The sequence below is a fragment of the Ursus americanus genome, chromosome 11, assembly GCF_024610735.1.
Source record: "Ursus americanus isolate L20-20 chromosome 11, mUrsAme1.1.p, whole genome shotgun sequence".
Classification (NCBI taxonomy): Eukaryota; Metazoa; Chordata; class Mammalia; order Carnivora; family Ursidae; genus Ursus; species Ursus americanus.
In genome coordinates, this window is record NC_142137.1 from 32102268 (window position 1) to 32126462 (window position 24195).

Below are 24195 nucleotides of genomic sequence, written 5' to 3' on the forward strand. Positions count from 1 at the left end.
TCAGCAGGAAAGATAGTTCAGTAAGTAGTAAGTAGTCCCAGTATACGGAGAAAAATGAGTCCCTTTTCCCCTTATATAAATTCTAAATGGATTATAGACCTGAAAATAAGAAATATATCTATAAAATTAATTGAAAAAATTATGAAAATATTTTTGTGGTCTTAGAGTGGTTCCTTCTCAAGTTAGAATCCAAGTGGGCAACAATAAGTAGAAAAAATGATGACTTTGTATCAGTATTAAATATTTTTGTTCAAGACCTGGAATACTATTAACCAGTGGGTAAAAGACAGGGAAAAGGGTCTTACAACATCCATTTAGATGGAACATTATGAAATTGCCCTTTTTTGTATATCTAAAATAGATGAACATCAGCACTTTCATATGGTTGAACCTAATGAAAACCAACAGTGAATTTATATCTATTCAGGTAGGAAATTGGATAAAAGGGACCCAGCAGTGACTGATGGGGAAAGCTTACATCGGGGGAGATGCCTGTTCTCACTGGCAATCCATGAAGCACAAATTAAAACAATGGTGATATTGATACCACCTACAAGCAATCAGATTGATACTGAGTCTGGACTTTTAAATTGATTTACTAATAAAATAGTCTGAGATACATTTCTATGAGTTAGATTAGAAAAACATAAACTGGGACGAATATTGTTCACTAAAGCTTCACTCCATTAGACAACTCTACTATAATGAAAATAAATTTTAATCTTTATTTTAGTAAACAGTTATTTGGCATTTCAGTCAGAAACAAACACTTTTATTAAGAATTATGCCTGCGGGGCACCTGGCTGGCTTATTCGGAAGAGCATGAGACTCTTGGTCTTGGGGTGGCGAGTTTGAGCCCCACATTGGTGTAGAGATTCCTTAAATAAATAAAACTTAAAAAAAAATTATGCCTGGAACATAACCACTACCCTTTAAAAGGAATTCCCAGAATGAAGAGTATATCTGCGGCAGGGACTGTGGTTAGACCTACTAGACATACTTATCTCAGTACTTCCAGTGGGTAACTAAAAAAGAAAGCACATTTTTTAAAGAACCAGTAATTTGAAACTTTCTATCAGTTTGTTGGCTTTATGTTCCAGATACATTAAAAGCAATAAAAAATAACTGTATCCTCATTCCCTTCAAAAAAATTCTTCCAAAAAAAATACCAAATAAGAAAATTAGACCAAGTTGTTTTTTAACTACCCATTAGACAAAATAATAATAATAAATTAGGGAGTTAACTGTGAGGGAAAAAATTTACCTTTCTAGATTGCTGTGTTTGGGGTAGTTTTTATTTTTTTTTAATATTTTATTTATTTATTTGACACAGAGAGAGAGAAAGCACAAACAGGGGAGCAGCAGGTAGAAGGAGAGCAGGGAGCCCGATGCGGGACTCAATCCCAGAACCCTGGGATCATGACCTGAGCCAAAGGCAGACGCTTAACCAACTGAGCCACCCAGGTGTCCTTGCACGCACAGTTCCTTCCTACAGAATACATTACAGTCCAAGGATAAAGGAGAAGGGGAGCTTGAGTATGTAAATAAAACATAACAGCCTGGAGAGAGTACAAGTTAAAAAAGAATTTCAGACAAAGCAGGATGCATACTGCATTGAGGAGGATTACAGAATACTTCATAATGGAGCGCCGGGGTGGCGCAGTCGTTAAGCGTCTGCCTTCGGCTCAGGGCGTGATCCCGGCGTTCTGGGATCGAGCCCCACATCAGGCTCCTCCGCTGTGAGCCTGCTTCTTCCTCTCCCACTCCCCCTGCTTGTGTTCCCTCTCTCGCTGGCTGTCTCTATCTCTGTCAAATAAATAAATAAAATCTTAAAAATAAATAAATAAATAAATAAAATAAAAATAAAAAATGTAGAATTTGAGGTAAACATTAAAGCACCAGTACATTTTCAACTGATGGAAACAGCAACATATTCTTGGTTCAGGAAATAATATGAGTGAATGTATGGAGATTATAATGTACAGACAAATGTATAGGTTTGTCAGCCAAAGGAAGTTTTGAAGGTGGGAATGAACAGGGTTGAATGTAGCTATGTAAGGGCAGACTTGAGTGGTGGGAAGGGATACTGTCGGAAGCTGTTTCAGCATCCCATACCAGAGATAATACAAACATGAACAAATGGATAGTCGTGAGAAAGAAATGGAAGGAGTATGTGGGCAGGTGATAAGCCTGTTGCTGGTGGACGGGGTTGGACGTGGAAACAGCTAGTTTTCAAATATAGGCAACTGGAAATAATGGATTTTATCCATATAAATACAGAAGTCAAGAAAAGAGCTGGCTCTGTGAGAAGAAAGATATGATTGATTTAATGTTATATCTTATTTTCCTTGAAATATTTGGAGGATGAGATCAAACTGGCTTGAAAGATAGGATGGGCCTAGTGAGGAAAATTGAGACACAGCTAAATGTCTAAGGGACACCAGAGAGAGGAAGGAGAAGTGAGGAAAGAAACTTGGTTTCTTATCATTAAAAGATGATACCTACAAGATATAAAGCCCTAACAAAAAAAGGAGTACTCCTTGTTGATGTGTTCAAGAAATGGCATGATTCTTTTGATTAGTGATATATATATTAAAATATTTGAGAAAAAGGGTTATTAAAAACTCCGATATCAGAGTGAACAGAGACTGGTATCTGTCTTCGTCCTTTTGGGCTGCTGTAACAAAATGCCGTAGACTAGCTATCTCATAAACAACAAACATTCATTTCTCACAGTTCTGGAGGCTGGTACGCCCAGGGTGATGGTGCCAGCTAATTCGGCATCTGGTGAAGATCCAGTTCCTCATAGACCTTCATCTTCTCACTGTACCCTCACATACCAGGAGAGGGAAGCTAGCTTTTTTATAAGAACACTAATCCATTCCTGAGGGCTCCACCCTCATGACCTAAGCAATCTCCCAAAGGCCTCACCTCCTAATACCATCACTTTGGGGGTTAGGATTTCAACATACGAATTTTGGGGAGGCACAGACAGTTAAACCATAGCAGCATCCATATTATATTTAACCAGAAAGGGTAAATAAGTCTATGTTTCTATGTTCATAGAGGTAGAAGCAGCCTAGATTTTACCACTCAGTGTTTGCAGAACCATTGTTTACACACAGTATATGTGATGTGAATCATCTCAGACTCATTATTTTGGAAACGATAATGAACTAAATAATGAAAAGTTATCCTATAAACTGTGTGTTAAACATTGAGAAATTATATTCAAATGCACCTTAAATGTATACACAGGATCACAGATACTCATATTCTATACTGCTCTTAAATATCTTTGGTGAAATCCAGAGAGGTTCTCGCTGGGTGGTTTCTAAATGCCGTCATCTGAAAACATCCTCATCTTGCTTCACAAAATGAGTTCCAGCACAAAGAATTATGAATCTGGAGGCATTTTTGAGACTCGGTGCTGCTCCAAAATGAAGTTTTCATCAGAAAAAGAGGACAGATTTTATAATCCAGATTATATGGATATGATGGGAGCTTTACAGTTCTTAATTTTATACCATATCCAGAAAACACTGAGAAGTATTTTTTAATGAATCTTTTATTTAGTCTATAATTTTTGTATCTCTGCTCTGACCTAGACATGAACCTTTGAAGTTACACTAAGATATAAGGAAGTTCCTAACCTTCTGTAGTTCATTGTCTGCCAAAAGTGAAAAGTAAATAGTATGATAATTTAAAGACAGCATGAGTAGTATATTAGGGATAAACTCAGGGTGGGAAAATGGAGAAGACCTAACCTGAGGGTGGGAGGTTAAGGAAAATGTCCTAGATGGCATCCAGGCCAAATCCCAAAGGATGAGAAAGGGTTCCCAAACAAAACCAGGGGAGGATACTTTTTTTTTTTCTTCTTTTTTTAGGGAGTGAGCCTGGTGGGTGGCAGAGGGAGAAGGAGAGAGAGAATCTTAAGCAGGCTCTGTGCTCAGCGCAGAGCCTGACACAGGGCTCGACCTCACTACCCTGAGCCGAAATCAAGAGTTAGATGCTTAACCAACTGAGCCACCTAGGTACTCCCAGGGGAGGAAAGAACTTCTAAGCTTTGTTTTCCTTTTTATATAGCATACAGTTTGGTTAAAAGTAAACTACTGAGGGGCGCCTGGGTAGCGCAGTCGTTAAAGCGTCTGCCTTCGGCTCAGGGCGTGATCCCGGCGTACCGGGATCGAGTCCCACATCAGGCTCCTCCGCTGGGAGCCTGCTTCTTCCTCTCCCACTCCCCTGCTGTGTTCCCTCTCTCACTGACTGTCTCTCTGTCACATAAATAAATAAAATCTTTAAAAAAAAAAAAAAAAAAAAAAAAAAAAAAAGTAAACTACTGAAATTCCTAGAGTTTTTCTATTTTGATTTACTTAATGGGAAAAATTATGACATTGAAAATTAATCATAGTTTTCATTGTTCTCTTGTTTCAGGGACCAAAAGCAAAGCCTCTAAATACATTATCTAAAAAGTGGGGCTCTTTTTTTATTGATTCAGTTTCGGGACTGGAAAATACAGAAGACTCACTGGTTTATACATGGTCTTGTAAGAGAATCAGTACTTACAGCACTATTGCAATTCCAAGTCTTGAAGCAATAGCAGGTAAGTGTAAAAATACTTATAAAACTTAGTCGTTACTAGCCAGTAATGACTGTAAGCACTAGAATTCTTGCCTTTGAAAAAAGAAAATCTTCCCATGGCATTTGTTTTTCTTGGGATACACCTAGGTTATGGCAACCTAGGTAATTAGGACCTGCCTGTCTCCTGGAGCCAACTACAAAAACTAGCTGCTTTTTTTTTTTTTTTTAAGTCTGCTTGGAGTCATACAATGAAAGGAAAAATTACCAGGACAGGAACGTAAAGAAGCCAAGTAAGGTGAACCTGACTTTTGGAGCTGCTTTTTCCTTAGTGTTGGCTAATTCTAGAGAGGGCACCAGAGAAAGAGAGTGGAATTTTCATTAGCTTCCTGAGCCTACAGGCATAGGAAGTGGAAGGTACGGTCTGCCAGAGAGGAGGGTAGACCTGATGGACTCTCTTAATTTGTGTTGAGACCCTGAATTTACCTTAGAGTAAAGATAACTGAAGCTCAGTGTTAGATCAGCTAAATCCCTAAAACTGGATTGAGAATATTTTCTTTAGAGGAAGGTAACATCTTCTTGGACTCAAATTATTTCTAAAAACAATCAGTCTAAGGTTCAGCACATAATGAAAAATAGCCAGGCCCACAAGGGTATGAGACTACACTAACAGAAATAATGAAGTTTACTCTTGCCAAGTAGTACAGAAAAGAAAGGACTGAGAAATTTAGTAGAGACATAAAAACAATAAGGAGAATGGATGTTCTAAAATTGAAATATTAGAAAATCAAAATTAAAAATGTAATGGATTTTATAAAGCAGATTAGACAGTTAAAACATAAATCAGTGCACTGGAAGACAAGCTGAAAGAAAATATCCAAAATGAAGCATGGAGGAAAAAAAAAAAAAGCAAGATACAGAAAAAAGGAAGATACAGAAGATGGACTAAGCAACATAGGAGATACACCAAGAAGGAATAAGATTTCTATAATTGGAATCCCCAGAGATGAGAGAATAAGCCAAAATAATAGCTACAACTTTCCAAAAATGATGAAAAGAAATAAGCTAAAGGTGTAAGAAGCCCAAAGAACTGAGACAAAATAAATAAAAACAAATCCAAAGTTAACTGCTAAAAACCACAGGTAATTAAGAAATATTAAAAGTAGCCAGAGAATTAAAAACAGATTGATTTCAAAGGAGTAAGAGTTAGACTGACATCTGACTTCTCCCAAAAACAAAAGAAGCCAATACAGTAGAACAGTATCTAAATTGCTGAAAGACAATGACTATCAATCTTGATGGTAGTCTACACCCAGTAAGGATAATGTTAAACAATAAAAGACAGACAACAATGGAGGAAATTTATCTCCAAAAGACCTACACTACAGAAAATGCTAGGGTACTGTTCTTCAGGCAAAAGTATGAATGATTCCTGTTGGAAGACTGAAGATGCAAGAAGGAATATATAGCAACAAAGGGATAGATATGTGAATAAATTAAATGAACATTTTCTGTTGGAACAATAAAAAAAAAAAAGCCCTAAGATGTTTAAAGAAAGAATTTTTTAAATTTATTTTTATTTATTTTTTTAGAGAGAGTGAGTGCATGTGGGAGTGGGAATGGGGTGATGGGGATGGAAGAAGAGAGAATCTTAAGCAGGCTCCACACCCAGCTTGGAGCCCAACAGCAGACTATATCTCACAACCCTGATCAGGATCATGACCTGAGCCAAAATCAAGAGTCAGACACTTAACCAACTGAGCCACCCAGGTGCCCCTAAAGAAAGAAATTTTAAAACATGAAAGACTCCATCAAAAAATTGCTAGAACTGATACAGAAATTCAGCAAAGTCACAGGATATAAAATCAATACACAAAAATCAGCTGCATTTCTATACACTAACAATGAAGAAGAAAGAGAAATCAAGGAATGGATCCCGTGTACAACTGGACCAAAAACCATAAGATACCTAGAAATAAATCTAACCAAAGAGGTAAAGAATCTGTACTTTGAAAACTACAGAACACTTAAGAAAGACACAAAGAAATGGAAAAACATTCCATGTTCATGAATTGGAAGAAAAATATTAAACTGTCTATGCTACTCAAAGCAATCTATACATTTAGTGTAATCCCTATCAAAATACCATCAGCATTTTTCACAGAGCTGGAATAAACAATCCTAAAATTTGTATAGAACCAGAAAAGACCCCAAATAGCCAAAGTAATGTTGTGAGGGTGGGGGGACCAAAGCCGGAGGCCTTACAGTTCCGGACTATAAGCTGGTATTACAAAGCTGTAATCATCAAGACAGTGTGGTACTGGCACAAAAACAGACCACATAGATTGATGGAACAAAATAGAGAACCCAGAAATGGACCCTCAACTCTATAGTCAAATAATCTTCGACAGAGCAGGAAAGAATATCCAATGGAAAAAAGACAGTCTCTTCGACAAATGGTGTTGGGAGAATTGGACAGCCACTTGGAGAAGAATGAAACTGGACCACTTTCTTACACCGTCCACAAAAATAAACTCAAAATGGATGAAAAGTGTGAGACAGGAATCCATCAAAATCCTAGAGGAGAACACGGGCAGCAACCTCTTTGACCTTGGCCGCAGCAACTTCTTGCTAGACACGTCTCCAAAGCAAGGGAAACAAAAGCAAAAATGAACTATTGGGCCTTCATCAAGATAGAAAGCTTTTGCACACCAACAGAAACAGTCTAAAAAACTAAAAGGCAGCCAGCCTACAAAAAGGAAGATATTTGCAAATCTCTTATCATATAAGGGGCTACTATCCAAAATCTATAAAGAACTTATCAAACCCAACACCCAAAAAACAAAAAATCCAGTCACGAAATGGGCAGAAGACATGAACAGACATTTCAACAAAGAAGACATACAAATGGCTGACACATGAAAAAATATTCAACATCACTTGGCATCAGGGAAATACAAATCAAAACCATAATGAGATAACACTTATACTGGTCAGAATGGCTTAAATGAACAGCTCAGGAAACAATATATGTTGGCGAGGATGCAGAGAAAGGGGAACCTTCTTACACTGTTGGTGGGAAAGCAAATTGGTGTGACCACTCTGGAAAAAAGTGTGGAGATTGCTCAGAAAGTTAAAAATAAAGCTACCCTATGACCCAGCAATTGCACTCCTACGTATTTATTCAAAGGATACAAAAATAGTGATTCGATGGGCATATGCACCCCAATGTTTATAGCAGCGTTGTCCACAATAGCCAAAATATGGAAAGAGCCCAGATGTCCATCAACAGATGCAGGGATAAAGATGGTCTACACAATGGAACGTTACTCAGCCATTAAAAAGAAAGAAGTCTTGTCATTTGCAAAGTCGTGGATAGAACTAGAGGGTATTATGCTAAGCAAAATAAGTCAGTCAAAGACAAATACCATATGATTTCACTCATATGTGGAATTTAAGAAAACAAAACAGATGAACATAAGGGAAGGAAAGGAAAAATAAGATGAAAACAGAGGGAAGAAAACCATAGGAAACAAACTGAGGGTTGCTGGAGGGGAGGTGGATGTGGGGATGGGGTAATTGGGTGATGGGCATTATGGAGCACACTGGAAGTAATGAGCACTGGGTGTGAAATACAGCTGGTGAATCACTAAATTCTACCTCTGAAACAATAATAGAGTATATGTTAATTAAATTGAATTTAAATAAAATTTTTAAATGATGCCAGTGGCAGTAGGACAGCTGTAGTTAAAATGTTCTAGCATCTTTGTATTATATGGTAAGGAATAAGAGTATGTTAGGTATTGATAAGACAAAAATGCATGTTGTAATCTCTAGGATACTACCAAAGAACCTGTAAGAGATACATACTGGGCTAATTATGTAAAATAATTTTAAAATCTAAAAGGAAACAAAAATGGAAAGAAAAGAGAGTATGAAAAATAAACAAGACAAATGGAGAATATTCAGTAAGATGACAGATTTAAAGCTGAGTAATTATATTAAGTATAGATGGCAAAAATCTCTGATTAAAGGCCTGAATGAAATAACGAAACCCAACTATGGGCTGTTTAGAAAAGACATCTCTGAAATATAAGGACACAGAAAGTTTGAATATCAAAAGATGGCAAGAAATATGTTAACCATGTTAACAGTAACTTAAAAGAGTTAGTTATATTAGTGTGAAACAAAGGAGACATTAAGGAAAAAATCCATTATTAACATGAAAGAGAATTACTTCATAATAGTAAATTCAATTCTCAGAATTTGAAAGCCTGAGGTATTCACAGGGCCCCTGATTAAGATCAGAATTTAATCCCTCTGTTTTCTTAAAACCAAGAAACTGCTGAAAAATCCACTCTGCTTTGCAGAGGTATATGCTTTGGCTTGCTTAGTTTCCTGAATGAAGTTCCCCTCAGAATTTGGCAACAATTTTCTCCTGAGGAGAAAACCAGCAGAGTCCAGTTCTCCACCCATTCCTTTACAGCAGATTCCTAGCCCCTCAATTTTTGACTGCACCCCTTCAAGACTGCCAAAAGCTCTGTTAGTTTTCCTGCTGCTAGTAACCGCCCCTGCCTCCAGGACAAATTCAGGTGCCCACGGGAAAAAGCTGTGGCAGAATGTCAGCTCACTCTCTGCTTGTTACGCTGTCCCAGGATCTGGGTCCTCAGGTATTAGTTGCCTCTCAAGTGACTTTACTCTGATGTTTGTATTTTATTCAGCTTTCTAGTTGTCCTAGCTCCAGTTTATAATAAGCAAAAGTCTACTTAAGTTTTTTGAACCTTAGATTCTTCTTTCATTTAATTGGGGCTAATACCAAACTGCATTTCCTCCCTCACAGGATGGATGTGAGAGAAAGTAAAGCAAAATATTTATCTGAATTATTGATAGGGTGATGGCAATGATGATGATATGACAACAGTTGCAACCCTAAAATACATATAACCTTCCAAAAAGTCCATTCTCTATGCCAGCATACAAATCCAATATGTCAGTGTATCCTCATTAAAATAATATCTCATTCGCATTAGTTCCAAAAGAATAGTTTAATTTTCATTTTGTTCCATGCTTATACACATAAAATTAAAGAAAGATAACCTCCTTTTACAAACAATTTTCCTGTAAAAGAAATGGAACTTGTAACTTGAAGTAAGGGACTGACCCAGAATTAAACTATTATTTTCAATTTTTCTATTTCACTCCTCCTTTATTTCAAAGTGACTCAAATTTATAGTGAGAGAATAAAGTAATGTGATAATGGAAGCCAATGAATTATTATAATAGTACGTGGATAAAACTGGTTCAGTGGGATAGGGTTATGAAATAGTAAGAAAGTCAAAGTAAAGTGAATCTTCATTATTCTAGGATTTAAATATTTCTCTGAAGAATGAGAAAATAACCCCCTCTCCATCTTCTGGGTCTCCTCAAAGAACGCAGTAATAACATTAGTGCAGTTCCAATTTTCATTTCCCAAAAGCTTTCTTCCACAGCCCCCTGGAAAAGAACTTGGCACTGGGCTTTTGTCTTCTAACTTTTCTCAGGAGAAAATATTAAGAAGGACTTAACAGTAGTCAAATAAAGCTAAACATGTACCGATTTTTTGTGGGGAAAGGAGGAGAGTGTTGATAAGTCATACTCAATTGCTGATTTTGATGTCCAGGATACTTCCTCCAAAAGCAAAGTGTTAGTCTCTAAGTTAGCACTCTGCTGTGTTCACATTCTCATAAAGAAGTTCTATCTCACAGAAAACTTGAAATTATTTCAGTAACATATTCAGTAAAGTCGGATACTACTGTATAATTTACCTTATTTCTCAAGTAAGAAAAATGGCTGAAAGAAAAATACTGTTGGCCATAGCTTCAGACACGTTGAAGACAGAATCTGTATATACATGTTACCTGCTAATACTTCTAAAAAAAAAAAGATCCAAGAGTTGTTCTGTTTCTGTTATATTTTATGTTGAACTTACTGTTCAAGAATATTTGTTCATTTTGGCTCACTTCATTTAACTGCTAGATAATATGGTTGACATGATAGTGTATTTAATACACAGAGTTTAATAGGATATTGTTGTGGTAAATAAGAATTAAGTTTTGTCTGCATTTCTCTTTTCTTCCAAAGAGCACCAGAAATGACTTTCCTGTAACAACGATGCCATTCTTTCCCTTTTGTTGAATCCCCAGTCTAGAGATCCTTGTTTTAACACAAAAGTCTTCAGATCTCACCTGGTTATAAAATGCCCAAATTTCTTAACAGTAGATCTTTTCTGCTACCTGAAAGAGAAAATGTTTGCTTTAAATAAGATAGGAGGTGAAAAACAAATACTCCCCCTTTGCCTCTTAAAACCTTTTTGTATTCATGAAATGTTTGTTTCTTAATGGGTATCTTGTTGGAGTTGGTTATCTCATTGGCATTTAAATACAAAGACTCATTTTTATAGATTTTATAAGTTTGCACTTGTTAGCTGTATACATTACAGTGATGACTGGTTTATAAGCATTGTGGTAATGTAACCATTTTTAATTTTATAATAATAGCTACGCAGAGACCTAAACATTTACTTCAGCAAATGTATAGGAAAGACAGAAAAAGATGACTGGTTGAACTCAGCCTGTATCATTTTCACGGCTTATCAGAAATCCAAGTCCTCAGATATATGATTTTAGAAACTCAGTGTTAGCGGATTACTTTCCAAAGCCTTTTTATTTTTTTAAGATTTTATTTATTTATGTGAAAGAGAAAGCACAAGCAGGGGGAAGGGGAGAGGGAGAGGGAGAAGCAGACTCCTCGCTGAGTGGGGAGCAGACATGGGGCTCGATCTCAGGCACCCCTCCAATGCCTTTTTAATGTGTGGCTCAAAATATACCACAGCTAACTGAGCAGTCAAGACCAATGAAATTCACTAATATTGAAAGTTTTTCTGTTTACAGTATCTTAGGTTTCTCAGGCATCAGAAAGGCAGTGTTCCTGCTTTCCAATCTCTAACACTAGTTTTTTTCCTCATAAGGATTAATTACTTGGGCTTGATGATTCTCACTGGCATTTAATATAAAGTATAATTTTTATGCTAGTGTCATTTTCAAAGTACTCAGTACTTCCAAATGATGTTATACTTGTGAAGTTTTTGAAATAAGGATGATTGCCCGTTATCTGCATGTGGCGTTAGTATCGTAACATGGCATATATTATAACATTTCACTTGTAATATTTCTGGTAATGTTTCCTTGGAAGAAATTTGGGGAGAAGATATCTGAAGGCTAGCTTTTGAGAAACTTATAAAGATGTCACAATGTCTCACCATCAATAAAGTATGCATTATATAAAATGTTCTCTCTCCCAATTTCCCTTGTGGCTGTGCGTGCACGCGTGAGTGCGTGTGTGAGAGAGAGAGAGCGAGAGAGAGATGATTATCATATGGAGAAAGTTGCCACATTGTGTATATTAAAATCCTTATTTAAGCATTCAAAAATTATTCTTAGTAACACTCTTCTTACTAAGAGCCAAGAAGATTATTAGTTCTCATTTACCAGTTACATAATGCTCTGAGTAGAGCCTGAGAGACTTTTAAATAAAAAAAAAAAAATTAGATGAGCATGCCTATTTTATGTGTTAGCTTTTGTACAGTTTAAAATTAAACTCACTAGTTAGATCTCTGAAGATGATTTACAAAACTCTTAGATGTATCTTGACTTAAATATTATTGTAAATTTTAGAGAAAAACATCTATACTCCTCATGTTAGGTGCAAACTATCCAGGTGATAAAAGAAATATTAAAATCACAAAACTCTAAAAAATACGTTTTATTAACAATGACTCAAATTTTGATTTGTTTATATTTATGAACGGCCTTTCGAGATCTGCAGAATAATTAAATTGTTTTTTTTCCCCAGAATTACCCCTGGACTACAAATTTTCGAGGTTCTGTTCAAGCAATTCAAAAACAGCTGGCTACTATCCGAACCCTCCGTTGATCTTATCAAATAATGAGACACTGACAACCAAATAAACTGTCTTTACTGAAAAACGAAGTGAAGAACCACATATGCAGCAAACGTACTGTAAAAATGTTATTTTCAAAAAATACTGTAAAATGCTTTATAGGAACAAATTCTTGATGATAACTGACCAAGAAATCGATGTTTTTTCCATAGGTCTCCTTTCTGTATAGACAATCTTGATGCCCAGCAACTCTCATTATATTAAATCCCAGTATCTTAGAACTTAAAAGAACCTTAGTATTTTCTACACCAATAGTTCTGAGAATAGGATTCACCTGGGGATTAGGATTCACCTGTGTAATAATATACACATATTCATACACACACACACACACACACACAATTTACACATGCCTAGACCAGTGGTTCTCAACGTGTAGTCCCCCAAACCACTAGCAGAGCATCACCTGAGAATCTGATAGAAATACAAATTTGCAGGCCCCACTCAAGGCCTGCAGAATCAGAAACTCTGGGGATGCAACCCAGCAACCTGTGTTTTAATATTAGTGGATTCATCTACTAAAGTTCAGGAATCACTAGCTAGACCATAACCTCCAGAGACTGGTTTAATTGGTCTGGAAATATAGATGAGCATTGACATCTTTTACCTGCCCCAGGAAAATGCAGCCAGAATTGAGAATAACTCATCTATACCTGTCCCTTCCAATTACAACCAAAAACACTGAGTTGAGTGAGAATAGACTATCCAAGCTATCAGATTTCATGCTATTCTTATGTTTTCCAAAACAAGGAGCTAAAGAGGATTTCTTGTGAGACCATACAGCCAGTATGGGACAGAAATGAGATAAGAAGCCAACTATTTCAACCTCTAATATTACTCATAAGGGTTTTTTTTCCTCCCATTTAATAATGTTAAAGGGTATATAATTAATTTTCATTCACTTTAAGACATACATTCTCAATGGGACAAAAATTGGTTCTTGGGGTGAAAAAAATATTAGATAATACAATGGATTGTGCCCCTCCAAAGCTCAACTCTACCCAGTAAATGTTATTCTTTAGTATTAATTTCTCTCATTAGGGAGAAATAGAATTTAAAGTTAAATTTATTAATTAAATTTAATTTGGTTGAATTTAATTTTTCTCGGGGGGGCGGATAGTAATGGAAAAAAGGTTGAGAAAATGCTTATAAGAGGTTTATAGCTATATTACAATCTGGGATTATTGTGCTCCATGTGCTTTGTATGGTCCTCTAGTAGTAGCTACTTGTGGCAACATGTCTGGAGCCAGATGTTTACAGTAAATTCCTGGCTACTCTTTGTTATAATTTCGCTCTGTCAGAAAACGCAATGGTCATTATCATTATTTTACCTGGACTGTAGCAGAGAACTTAACATACTGATGCATGCAATGAAAAGATAAATATTTCATTAATTTTTTAAATGCTCAAATAATCCCAAATGTCCTGTGGGAATGAATATCTCAGGGTGGGTAAACAGTTACTGAAATTTTTTCCTCAATGTCAGTAGCTTTGTTTGATATCTACTAATAAGTATATGGTAATGTATTTGAAATTGATTTCCAAAATCTTATTGGAATATGATAACGAACACACAATCAGCTTAGGGCTAAATGAAAGATGCTGTCTCATGTATACAAATAGATATTTAATTTCTTTAAAAATAAAGCTATTTTTCCTTATGTGGATTTATTTTATCAATGGGTAAGAATAATGTATCTTTAAATGGTTATAAACTGCTATTGTTATTAACAATAACCAACCCCAAAACATGTTAATTGTACTTTTTTGGTCACTAAGGAGTGAAAAAAAAAAATGGACTCAAGTCAGAAGTTCCCATCCTACTTTAACCTGTACTTACCTAAGGGATCTGAACAAGTAACCACCTACCTAATCTGACCTCAGTTTTTTCCATCTTGTCAAGAGACAAGGTTAGAATTTATTTCCAAGTTTCCTAATACCGTTCTAGCAGAGTCAGTTCTTCTAATGAATGTTGTTTTTCTGTCGGACTACAATTAGACTTTTAAATTTTTTTATTTCATTGTTTCTAAAAAGTGCCAGTGTTTCTAACTGGATAAGAAAAGTAAAAATAATTTTTAAATGGCACTATAAAAATTAAAAATAAGACATTAGAGAAGAAAAGCTATATATTCTTTAATAAAGTTAAATGAAGCAAGAAGGCCAGAAAATTGTGTAAATGGACCGAGGACTTAAGTTTAATATTAGCATACAGGCAAATGTTCATCATCTGAAAGATAACTGCAAATAAATGCAAGGGATTTTAGATTTCCTTTGCTGGCCATTGTTGATCTCATCAGCAGAGGAAAGATCTGAATGTCACAGTGGTAACAGTTTGTCAGAATTTGGTTTTTGGAATATTAAGGTAGTAGAAATTTCAGTTAAACCGTGTATTGCAATCTAAAATCAACTAAAGTTGACTCTTGAAATTCATGGGTCTGAGCTGCACAGGTCCACTTATATGCAAATGTTTCGTGATACAGTACTGTAAATGTATTTTCCTTATGATTTTAACATTTTCTTTTTTCTAGCTTACTTTATTATAAAAATATAGCATATAGGGTTGCCTGGGTGGCACAGTCGTTAAGCATCTGCCTTCGGCTCAGGGCATGATCCCGGCGTTCTGGGATCGAGCCCCACATCAGGCTCCTCTGCTGGGAGCCTGCTTCTTCCTCTCCCACTCCCCCTGCTTGTGTTCCCTCTCTCACTGGCTGTCTCTGTCAAATAAATAAATAAAATCTTAAAAAATATATATATAGCATATAATATACAGAATATGTGTTAATGTTATCAGTAAGGCTTCCAGTTAACAGTAGGGTATTAGTAATCAAGTTTGGCAGGGGATTCAAATGTTACACATGGATTTTTGACTATGCATGGGGGAGGGGGCCCTAATCCCCACATTGTTCAAGAGTCAACCGTACTTCTGAGCTTTTTAAACGTGAAATCGGGTATTATTTCCCCACCAATTTTTCATATCCAACAACTTTAAATATATGTATTTAAAGCAAATAAATATAGATATACACACACATATGTATATATACACACTTATATATGTATACCCACACTTATTGAACTGGTTTGAATGAAAATCAAATCTATTGTATATAGCCAGCATAAAATAGAATGTCAGACTACCTCTTTGGATATAATAACCTTGACTATATTAGAATCACGTGGATAGCTTTTTCTTAAATGTGATGGTACAGTAGCGTTCCCTCACCTCTTCTCAGGGTCTTGAGAAGAAGGTTATCATAAGAGTTGACTTCCAGATTAGTGCAGGACTGGGATATATTCAAGAGTTAACTCACCCAGTGTGCTGCCCATGAAAATCCTTGGGCATGGTCCAGTCCACATAGGGTGAATTCAGAAAGGTGTCTCGTTTGTCTCTAGAATCATCCTCAGAAATAATGGCAAAAAAATAATGGCAGTGAGTGCTAACTCTTCACCAGGCTACTTCAGGTTCCTTATTTATCCCCTACCGCATCCCTATGAGGTGTGTATATTATTAAAATTTTACAGATAAGGACACTGAAATTCATGGAGGTTAAATAACATACTTGCTCAAAATTGTACTGTTACTAAGGAACAGTCTATACATGAGCCCAAGTTTTACCCCAAAACTCATGTCCTTAGTTGACCTGACACATAAAAGTCTTCCAACACTGGAAAATATTGGGGTAAATTCTCAGTCTAAAACCACACTTCAATTTAACACTCACACCACGCTAGGACATGTGAGGGATTAGAAATAAAGGCACAGGCTTTGTCCTAAAGTAACAATTTAGTAAAAAATATTAAAGCAAAGATCTATAACACAGAACTTACCTGGAAGAGTAAAATAGAGAACCAAGAACCATGGGAGTCCTAAAATGTATAATGAAGTCTATTCTTGTTGGAAGCCACATACACTAAAGTCATCAGTAAGCAGGTCTACTCTTTCTTCATATTCAGGTTCAAATGTTCACCTTGCATAGTTAGCAAATTTCCCCTTTGGTGCTGAGGAAACCAAAATGAAAAGGAATAATGAAAACCGATCCAAGTAAACTTAATGGGAGATGGGCTCTCTGGGCCTACTGAAAGAAGTTGGGTCATTAATTAGAATGACAACTACAATACCACATAGACTGCTTGACAGTCAGGTTTTTATACCATGCAAGTGTTCTTAGGAGTCCTAAAAAAACAACAAAAAAACCCCACTCTATTTTACTTTATTGGTGCTTTGGCCTTGGCACTTTCTTGGTAAAGATTCAAGCTTAATAAAGTTTAACAAAATTTAATAAAGAGAAGAATGGGGCACCTGGTTGGCTCACAGTCGGTAGAACATGAGACTTTTGATCTTGGGTATGAGTTTAGCCTCACATTGGGGGGTAGACTGTACTTAAAAAAAAAAAAAAAAACTTTAAAAAACTAAAGTAGAGAAGAAATAAATTACTAAGTGCCTATTAAAAGCAATCACCATGTTGAATCAATTAAAAAATACTCAAATTCTCTAAATTTAATACAAATGTCAACATTTCTTTACAGTTCTTAGCAACTAAATTTCATAAATATAATATTTAAAGTCCTTTTGGTACATTTACGCCCTTTGATGAACGCAACAAACTGCTAATTTCATTCATTTTTGAAGCAATTATCAAGATTGCATTTGTAAATTCCAATAGTGTTTTAATCTGTGACTGTATGGAACCGTGCAGTAAGTGATAAAAAGTACCCCTTTCAAAGACTAATCATGAATGAAGGAAGAATAACCTTCAACTGAGTCCTGATTATTCACATAAATACAGTTTTCGTTTTGTTTTATGCCAAATTTAGTACAGATGTTTATAACAGTGGAAGATACCCTAGGCTTGAAATTAAAAAATACATGTCTCTGTGACTTGCTTCTTAGGCATATTTACTTCAGCTTTCTGAGCCTGTTTTCTTAACTATTTAAATGGAGGAGATAGTAAGACCTGTGTCAGGATTACAAAAGTAACATGAGAACACAAATGGAAGTGCCGGACATACCTCAGATTTCTTGAGATTGTCAAACCAGAGACGGTATCTCTGATGCAAATCAGATATCCAAAGCTCAAACTGTGACTCTGTGGAGCAGGGGATTCAATAAGAATACAGGTAATTTTTGTTTGTTTTTATGATAAACACTGATTACAGAAACTTAAGTCAACTAGAGATAAAGGAGAAGCAGTAGCAGCAACAGGAATAGTGGGAAGAAGGGACCCGAGTAAGGAAGGTTAGAGAAGGCTTTGTCATTGTCTGGTCTAAACTGAATACCCAGAAATGGAAAAGAAAGCCCAAGGAGATTCTGTTATGTGGGGACCAGGGAAATTATGAAGAATGACCCTACTAACAGGGCAATACGGCCTGAGCAGACCAAATGATACTTCTTTGGTGAACAGAGGATGAGAGAACCTCGTAACTGATTTGGCGCTCTGCACAAGGAATAATTTGGGTCTAGAATTGAGGGGAAAAAAAGGCAATGAAAAGAAATGGAGCAGGGATATAGGAATAAACTAATTGGTAAGTGAAACATATAATGTCTAATTGAGTCTAATTTTATTAAACAGAACAGAAACCATGATAATCTAACAAATGAGTGGCCCCAACCTACTAGAAAAATACTATTGGTTGAAACGGATAATAAACCAAGGGCAACAAAAATGACATTTTTCTGACCATGTCCAGAAAAGGATAAGAGAGAGAATGCTTGAAACAGGTGTTTGACAAGGCAGAAAAAAAACACTGAATTGTAAAGGTAAAATGAACACTAAATGGAAAATTTAGGATTAAGTTGGGTATAGAGTTTGCAAAGAAAACCTAGCTCTCTAAAACTTAAAGTTCTTCAGGCCTAGAAAAAATTATACTTAAGCAAGTAAAACTTACAAGTATGAACTGCATCAAGAGTCAGCAGGTCTGTTTAATAATTATTTGGAGCCATTTATGTAAAATTTTTGTTTAGATGGCTAAAAATACCATTCATTTTCACAGGTCTTGCCATATCCATAGCCCTGTCAACTCCAGAGAATGCAGAAGTATTTAGCTCCCAAACCTTCACGTGACAGCTGCCGAAGAGCAAAACATTACTGATGACTGGACTGAGATGTCTGAGATCATTTGTTTCTAGACACTCTATGTCAGTCACAATTTTTTTTGTTATTTTTTTTAAAGCACCATACTGTTGTAGGAAAAGAAATTAAGCACGTACAGATTACACAATGATTTCTTCCAAAAGTGTATCTTAAGCTCACTGAGAAAAGAATAAGATCAGTTATCCTGAATGTAGTAAACAAGAATGGTGCATTAAGAATAGTTTCCCACTAAGCGAAGTAAGTCAGAGAAAGACAAGTACCATTATGATTTCATTCATATGTGGAATTTAAGAAACAAAACAAACAAGGAAAGGGGGGGGATCAAGAAACAGACTCTTAATTATGGAGAAGAAACTGATGGCTGCCAGAGGGGAGGGGGTAAGGGGATGGGTTAAACGGGTGAAAGGGATTAAGGAGTGCGCTTGCTAAGATGAGTACCGGGTGATGTATGAAACTGTTGAATCACTATATTGTAGACCTGAAACTAATATAACACTGTATGGTAATTAACTGGAATTAAAATAAAAACTTAAAAAGCCAAAAATGTTTTCCACTGAAAGCAGTATTTTAAGCAAATGACTAAAATCAAGAAATGGTGCTTCAGTTACCTTCAAGAACTGCACTGGTTGAATAGGAAAAATTATGTTCAGAAGCATGGACTTGGTTAGGCTTCTTAGTTACCATTCTCCAAGGGAAAAAAGGTCTTAGAAATTTAGTGGCTTTTTTTGTTTGTTTGTTTTGGAGCTTCAGGACAATGCTTACTGTGACAATTTGATAACTTTAATGATTTCCCAACCTTCTATTAGCCTACACAACACAGAACTTTATTTTTATATTTTGGTGAAAACAAGAAATACAGCAGAGTGACAGACTTTATTTTTCCTTTGAGCACACAGAAGAAGACTAAAGTACTTAACGATCCTTGTTTAGTTTGACAGAGCAATTCTGTAAGCACTTACACTGGTTAGGAACATAAAATGTCAAGTACAACATTACTATTAGGGCAAGAAATATCAAGACAATAGAGTTATGTTTTTCTTTTTGAGATTACTTTCACAAGACACAGCAACAATTTGCAAAATTTCAAGAATCACACTCAAATTATATTTCTAAGAATAGAACTATATATGAAGACAGACCAGAACAAGCTGATATATTAATGAATATTCACAAGTTTCATACTGCACAGAAACAAGTTTGATATTTTTGCACACATTCTCAATTACAAGCAAAAAGCAGGCCTGTAAATGTCAATTTTGCCAGCAAGCAAAAATAGAGAAAGGAATTAATAGGATTTTACTCAAATACAGTGAAATAAGGAGCATATACCATTAATCTTCCACAAAGAAAAAATCACTCCTACAATAATAGAAAACATACAGACTTGCATTTTTGTGTACAAAAATCTACTGGTGAATTCAAGAGAATTAGGTAAAACTACTCCAAGCATCCTCTTTAAACATCAACCACTCTGATTCTCCCACCTCTCCTGGGAAAAGCTTCGGGGACCCCTCCCCACCATCCCCAACCCTACGGGGTTCCAGTCTTTCCTGTGCCTTTCTAAGACTACTCCACAGCAGGTTCATTTCTCTTTCTGGGCTTTCAGGTTCCTTGGCCTAGAGCACCCTCCCACTTGCTGTGCCCAGACCTCCCAACACACTCAGAGCATAGGGCAAGGCCTTCAAGAAAAAGGAGAAAGGCAGATAGTCATTACTATCACTATTTCCACCCAAGTAAGACAGCCCTGACAGCACGGCTCTCCCACCTACTGGAACCTGTCCTGGAAATGCAGACAGATAGCACATATCCCCATACCCCCCTAGGAGGGAAGCCTGGCATCTCCCACAATGTAGACTGCAGCCTGCTCCCTCATTTTTTGGCATAGAAGCCAGGAAGGCCAGGCAATAGGACGGAGGCCCCTGGGACATCAGAGCAGTAACAAAAGAGAGGACAGAGGTGACCCTCAAAATGCTGCCCTGGGGTTATTTCTAAGTGATCCAAGGCCACACACCCCCCCAAATTTCCATGTTTAAAAAAGTTGAGTGAGACTAAGTTTTGGTTGCTTTAGACCACAACCTGCTGTGGGTCTGCCTTAAATCCATCACTGTGCGGCCCCCTATCTTTCCCCTCTGCTTCTCAAACTAAACAAGACACACACAGGTTTTGGTAAATGGACAGGGGAAAAGGGTGGGGCTGTCAAAGTTGGCCCAAAAGAGCACTGCTCATAACTAAACCTACAGGTCTCCCTTGGAAACTTTCAGACCCTAAGGTCTGGAAAGGAAATAGGTGGGGAGGCATGAGGGCAGAAGAGCACAGTAAGAGATCTGCAGTCTATTGTACAGTACCTTTCTCTCTCTGGACACAATGAAGGTGAGAGCAAATTAAACAAAAAGCCTGCTTTTGTCAGTTTGGTTTTCTGTTTCTGAGCTGTAACTGTTTCAGAAGGAGAGGGAGGGAGAGGGAAGTGGAGGAGAGAACAAGGTGGTAGGGGGAGGGGAGACAGAGAGAAAGATAGAGATACAGAACAGGCCCCACAGACCAGAAGCACCTCTCCCTCAGTACCCCCACCCTGGCAACTTTTTCCTATCATTCTGAGAATGGGTGCAAGAGTTAGGAGGGGGATGCCTAACAACGTTGCCCAGATCAAGGGTGGTTTGTCGGCTATGGCTCAGAAAGCCTGACTGCTGGAAATGAACCATTACCAGCCTTGCTCTGGGCACTATCACATATGACTGCCCAACCTGCCCAACAGCCAAACGGGTTTACAGATAACCATTTGATAGGGTAGGGAGGTTGAGAGGGAGTTCCCCATGTGCTGCCTGGGATCTTAGGTCCACAGATAGCTGCTGAGGAAGCAGGCAGTGGTGCCTATGCAAAGCACATCCAGAAGGCTGAGAGCAGGTTTGGGTGGGCCACAGCACAGGCCATCATACTCACCAGTACCTGTTCACAAAGCAGAGTGCCCAAAGGCAAAAGAAGACTAATGCAGTAACACTGAACACCTCTCATCTGTTACCTCATTCGTGTCTAGTAGCCACCCACCAGCCAACTTATTCTGCCAGATAACCAGCTAGGTGGATGGCACAGGCCAGGGAGGCCGCTGGGAAGCAGTCAGTGGTAGCCAGAGTGTCCGGTTTGGGTTGATGGCTGGCATCATCTAGAGCAGCTTCATCTTGCAGTGGTGAAATTCAAAGAACTTGACATACAATACATGAGTATCAGGAGGACAGTCAGCATAAAGTATGAAGCCCAGCTAGTTATTTGCAAAGGTATTTCAAGCTTCTTTGTGGTAAACACTTAAAAAACTGGGAGAAGGCCATGGTCACAGACAGGGCCCAAGGCATGCAAAGGAAGGCAGTGCCTATCTATCTACAATCATGTGCTTGGCATAGAAGCAGTGCAAGGCCATGCACTTGGAACATGTAACAGGATACAGAAGAGCATGAAAGTCCAGAGGAAGAACACAAGCATGTAAGAGTCAACCTTGCAACTGATTGTTGAAGATTTAGAAGAACCAAAGGATAAAATACTCCAGTGTGAAGAGAAAGCAGATAGAAGATTGCATGCTGTTGGCTAAGCACAGGTTTAAGGGGAGGTGGTGAGGAGACTTGTGCATGAGCTTCTCACAAGGTCATCAGTTAGCCAGACTGGAACCTGAAGGACCTGGGGCTCTCCACTGGCTGCCTTGCTGGGTCTCGAATTCCCCTGCGAGGCCCTTCACCCATCAGGTAGTATTGTAGGGGATTGGGCCACAGTTCTGCTTTGATAATCTCAGCAATCCTGTCGAATTCTAGGAGGCTGTGGTCTGAGAACCAGTTAAAGAAACTGGGGATGGTGTTTCCTTCCCGGTTCCTGTGGATATGGGACTGGGGGTCTTGGCCCCTGTGCCAGCGGATTGGAGTGGAAAGAGACACCACCCTGCCAGAGGATCTGCGCTCATATTCTTTGACGAGCCCCTCATTTCGGAAGTAGGGGTTGCTCTGAAAGATGAACTTGAATTTGCAGCCTGCTCTGGGGTGTTTGAGCTCCTCCACCTCCAAATTGATCATGTACCTCATCATGTCTTCATCTTGGCCACTGATCATAGGTGACAGCTGGGGGTGGTTCCGAAAGGCAGTGACCCAGAAACCTGGGATATTTTGGATAATGAAACTTCTGCGCTGCATATGAAGCCTTCGCATGCGGCCAAACTTGCGCTCCAGCTGAAGGAAAGCCCTGTCAGCCTGGGCATTTACATTTGACAGCTCCTGATCGATGGCCTCCAGCGAATCCATGCAGTTATTGATCTTCGGGGCCTTGCCCCGTGTCTCCTCTTTCACTCCTCCTACCACCTTTTTATCCTTCTGCATCACCTTCTTTTCTTCCACCACCTCCTCCGCTCCTCCCTCCTTTTCCGCAGCCGCTGAAACGGCGCACTTTTTTGTCGTCATTTCCTTGGCCTTCGCCCCAGGCATCATCTGAGACCCCAACCCCCCTGCGCCACAGGCTTCTAGAGCTTTCTCCCCAGCAGGGCCCTGCGGCTCTCTACGCTGACAGCCATTTTCCTGGCTATTGTCCGTCGCCACCGCGGCGGAGGCTGAGGCAGGGGCTGCTGCCAAGCCTTCCACGGGAAGCAGAGCCTCTTTCTGGCCCGATTTGGTCGGTACACGGCCGCGACTCCCAAAAACTCGAACACGGAGCACCGGGGCACAACTAGCGGGGTTCTGGGGTGCGCCTCCCTCCGCGGCGGCCTCCAAGCTGCCCTCACCTGTGTCCGCCATCACCGGCGTCGCCTCGGTTTCCTCGCCCTGGCACTGGCTTAGGTCCGGATGTCCCGGGGCATGGTCGGCAGTAGCTAAGCCGCAGTCTTTAGCTACAGGAAGATTGCTGCCCTCATCCAGGCTGCTCATTTTGGTAGAAGGCAGACCTGCAGGAGGAGAGCGTCCCTTGTCCTCCGCAGAAGCCGCGCTCCGCCCCAATCCGCCCCTCTTTTCCTCTCTTGGGGGGGATGCTGCTATGGCAACCGGTGACATCACGGCAGCGGTACGTCACATCGCGCGAGAATTCGCTGAGCCTTGAGATTACGACAGTCAAGGGTATGCCTTTGTCTTTGTGTGGTAAGATGTGAGTTTTGTCGATCTGGAAAAGATTTCGTTTCCGTGACTGAGTGCAGACCAAATTCAAACATGTGAGAATTGTGTTAATGTGCATTTCTAAGGCTCTGAATGAATTTCTAAGCCACCTACGCTGTTAATTTTCTCTTAAAATATTTACTTAAAAGGTAAGAAAGGTTAAGTAATTGTTCAAGTCCATCAGCTCATAGGGCCTTTCGTTGATGGTTAGGTGGATTCAGCAATTCACATGCCTGCTTTTTTAAATGTACAGATTCATGACTATTACCAAAGAATTGAGATGAGCAGAGTTTCATCTTTAAGAGAAGTGTCGATTTAAAAACTTAGGAGCAGTGGAAAGGGAAGTTTCTCTCATCCTAACAAGACATAATGAAGAATTATTTCATGTGTTTATGTATGTTGGCTAACACCTATG

General features: G+C 38.4%; 2 protein-coding genes across 3 annotated transcripts in view; one reads left to right on the plus strand and one right to left on the minus strand.

Moving 5' to 3' along the window:
* The window catches only part of NT5DC1 (5'-nucleotidase domain containing 1), a 137760-nt gene extending 123522 nt beyond the window's left edge, over nucleotides 1–14238 (plus strand). For both annotated transcript variants that reach the window (XM_045798510.2, XM_045798511.2), the window contains exons 11-12: nucleotides 4435–4603; nucleotides 12469–14238. In XM_045798510.2, the coding sequence (XP_045654466.2) occupies nucleotides 4435–4603; nucleotides 12469–12584 (285 nt within the window). In that variant the 3' untranslated portion in view covers nucleotides 12585–14238. The remainder of the gene's footprint in view (nucleotides 1–4434; nucleotides 4604–12468) is intronic.
* Nucleotides 14239–19523: 5285 nt separating this feature from the next.
* On the minus strand, nucleotides 19524–23755 carry TSPYL4 (TSPY like 4). The gene has a single exon (XM_045798525.2). The coding sequence runs from the start codon at nucleotides 23679–23681 to the stop codon at nucleotides 22308–22310; it is 1374 nt and encodes a 457-aa protein (XP_045654481.2). The 5' UTR covers nucleotides 23682–23755; the 3' UTR covers nucleotides 19524–22307.
* Between the last annotated feature and the right edge of the window lie 440 nt (nucleotides 23756–24195).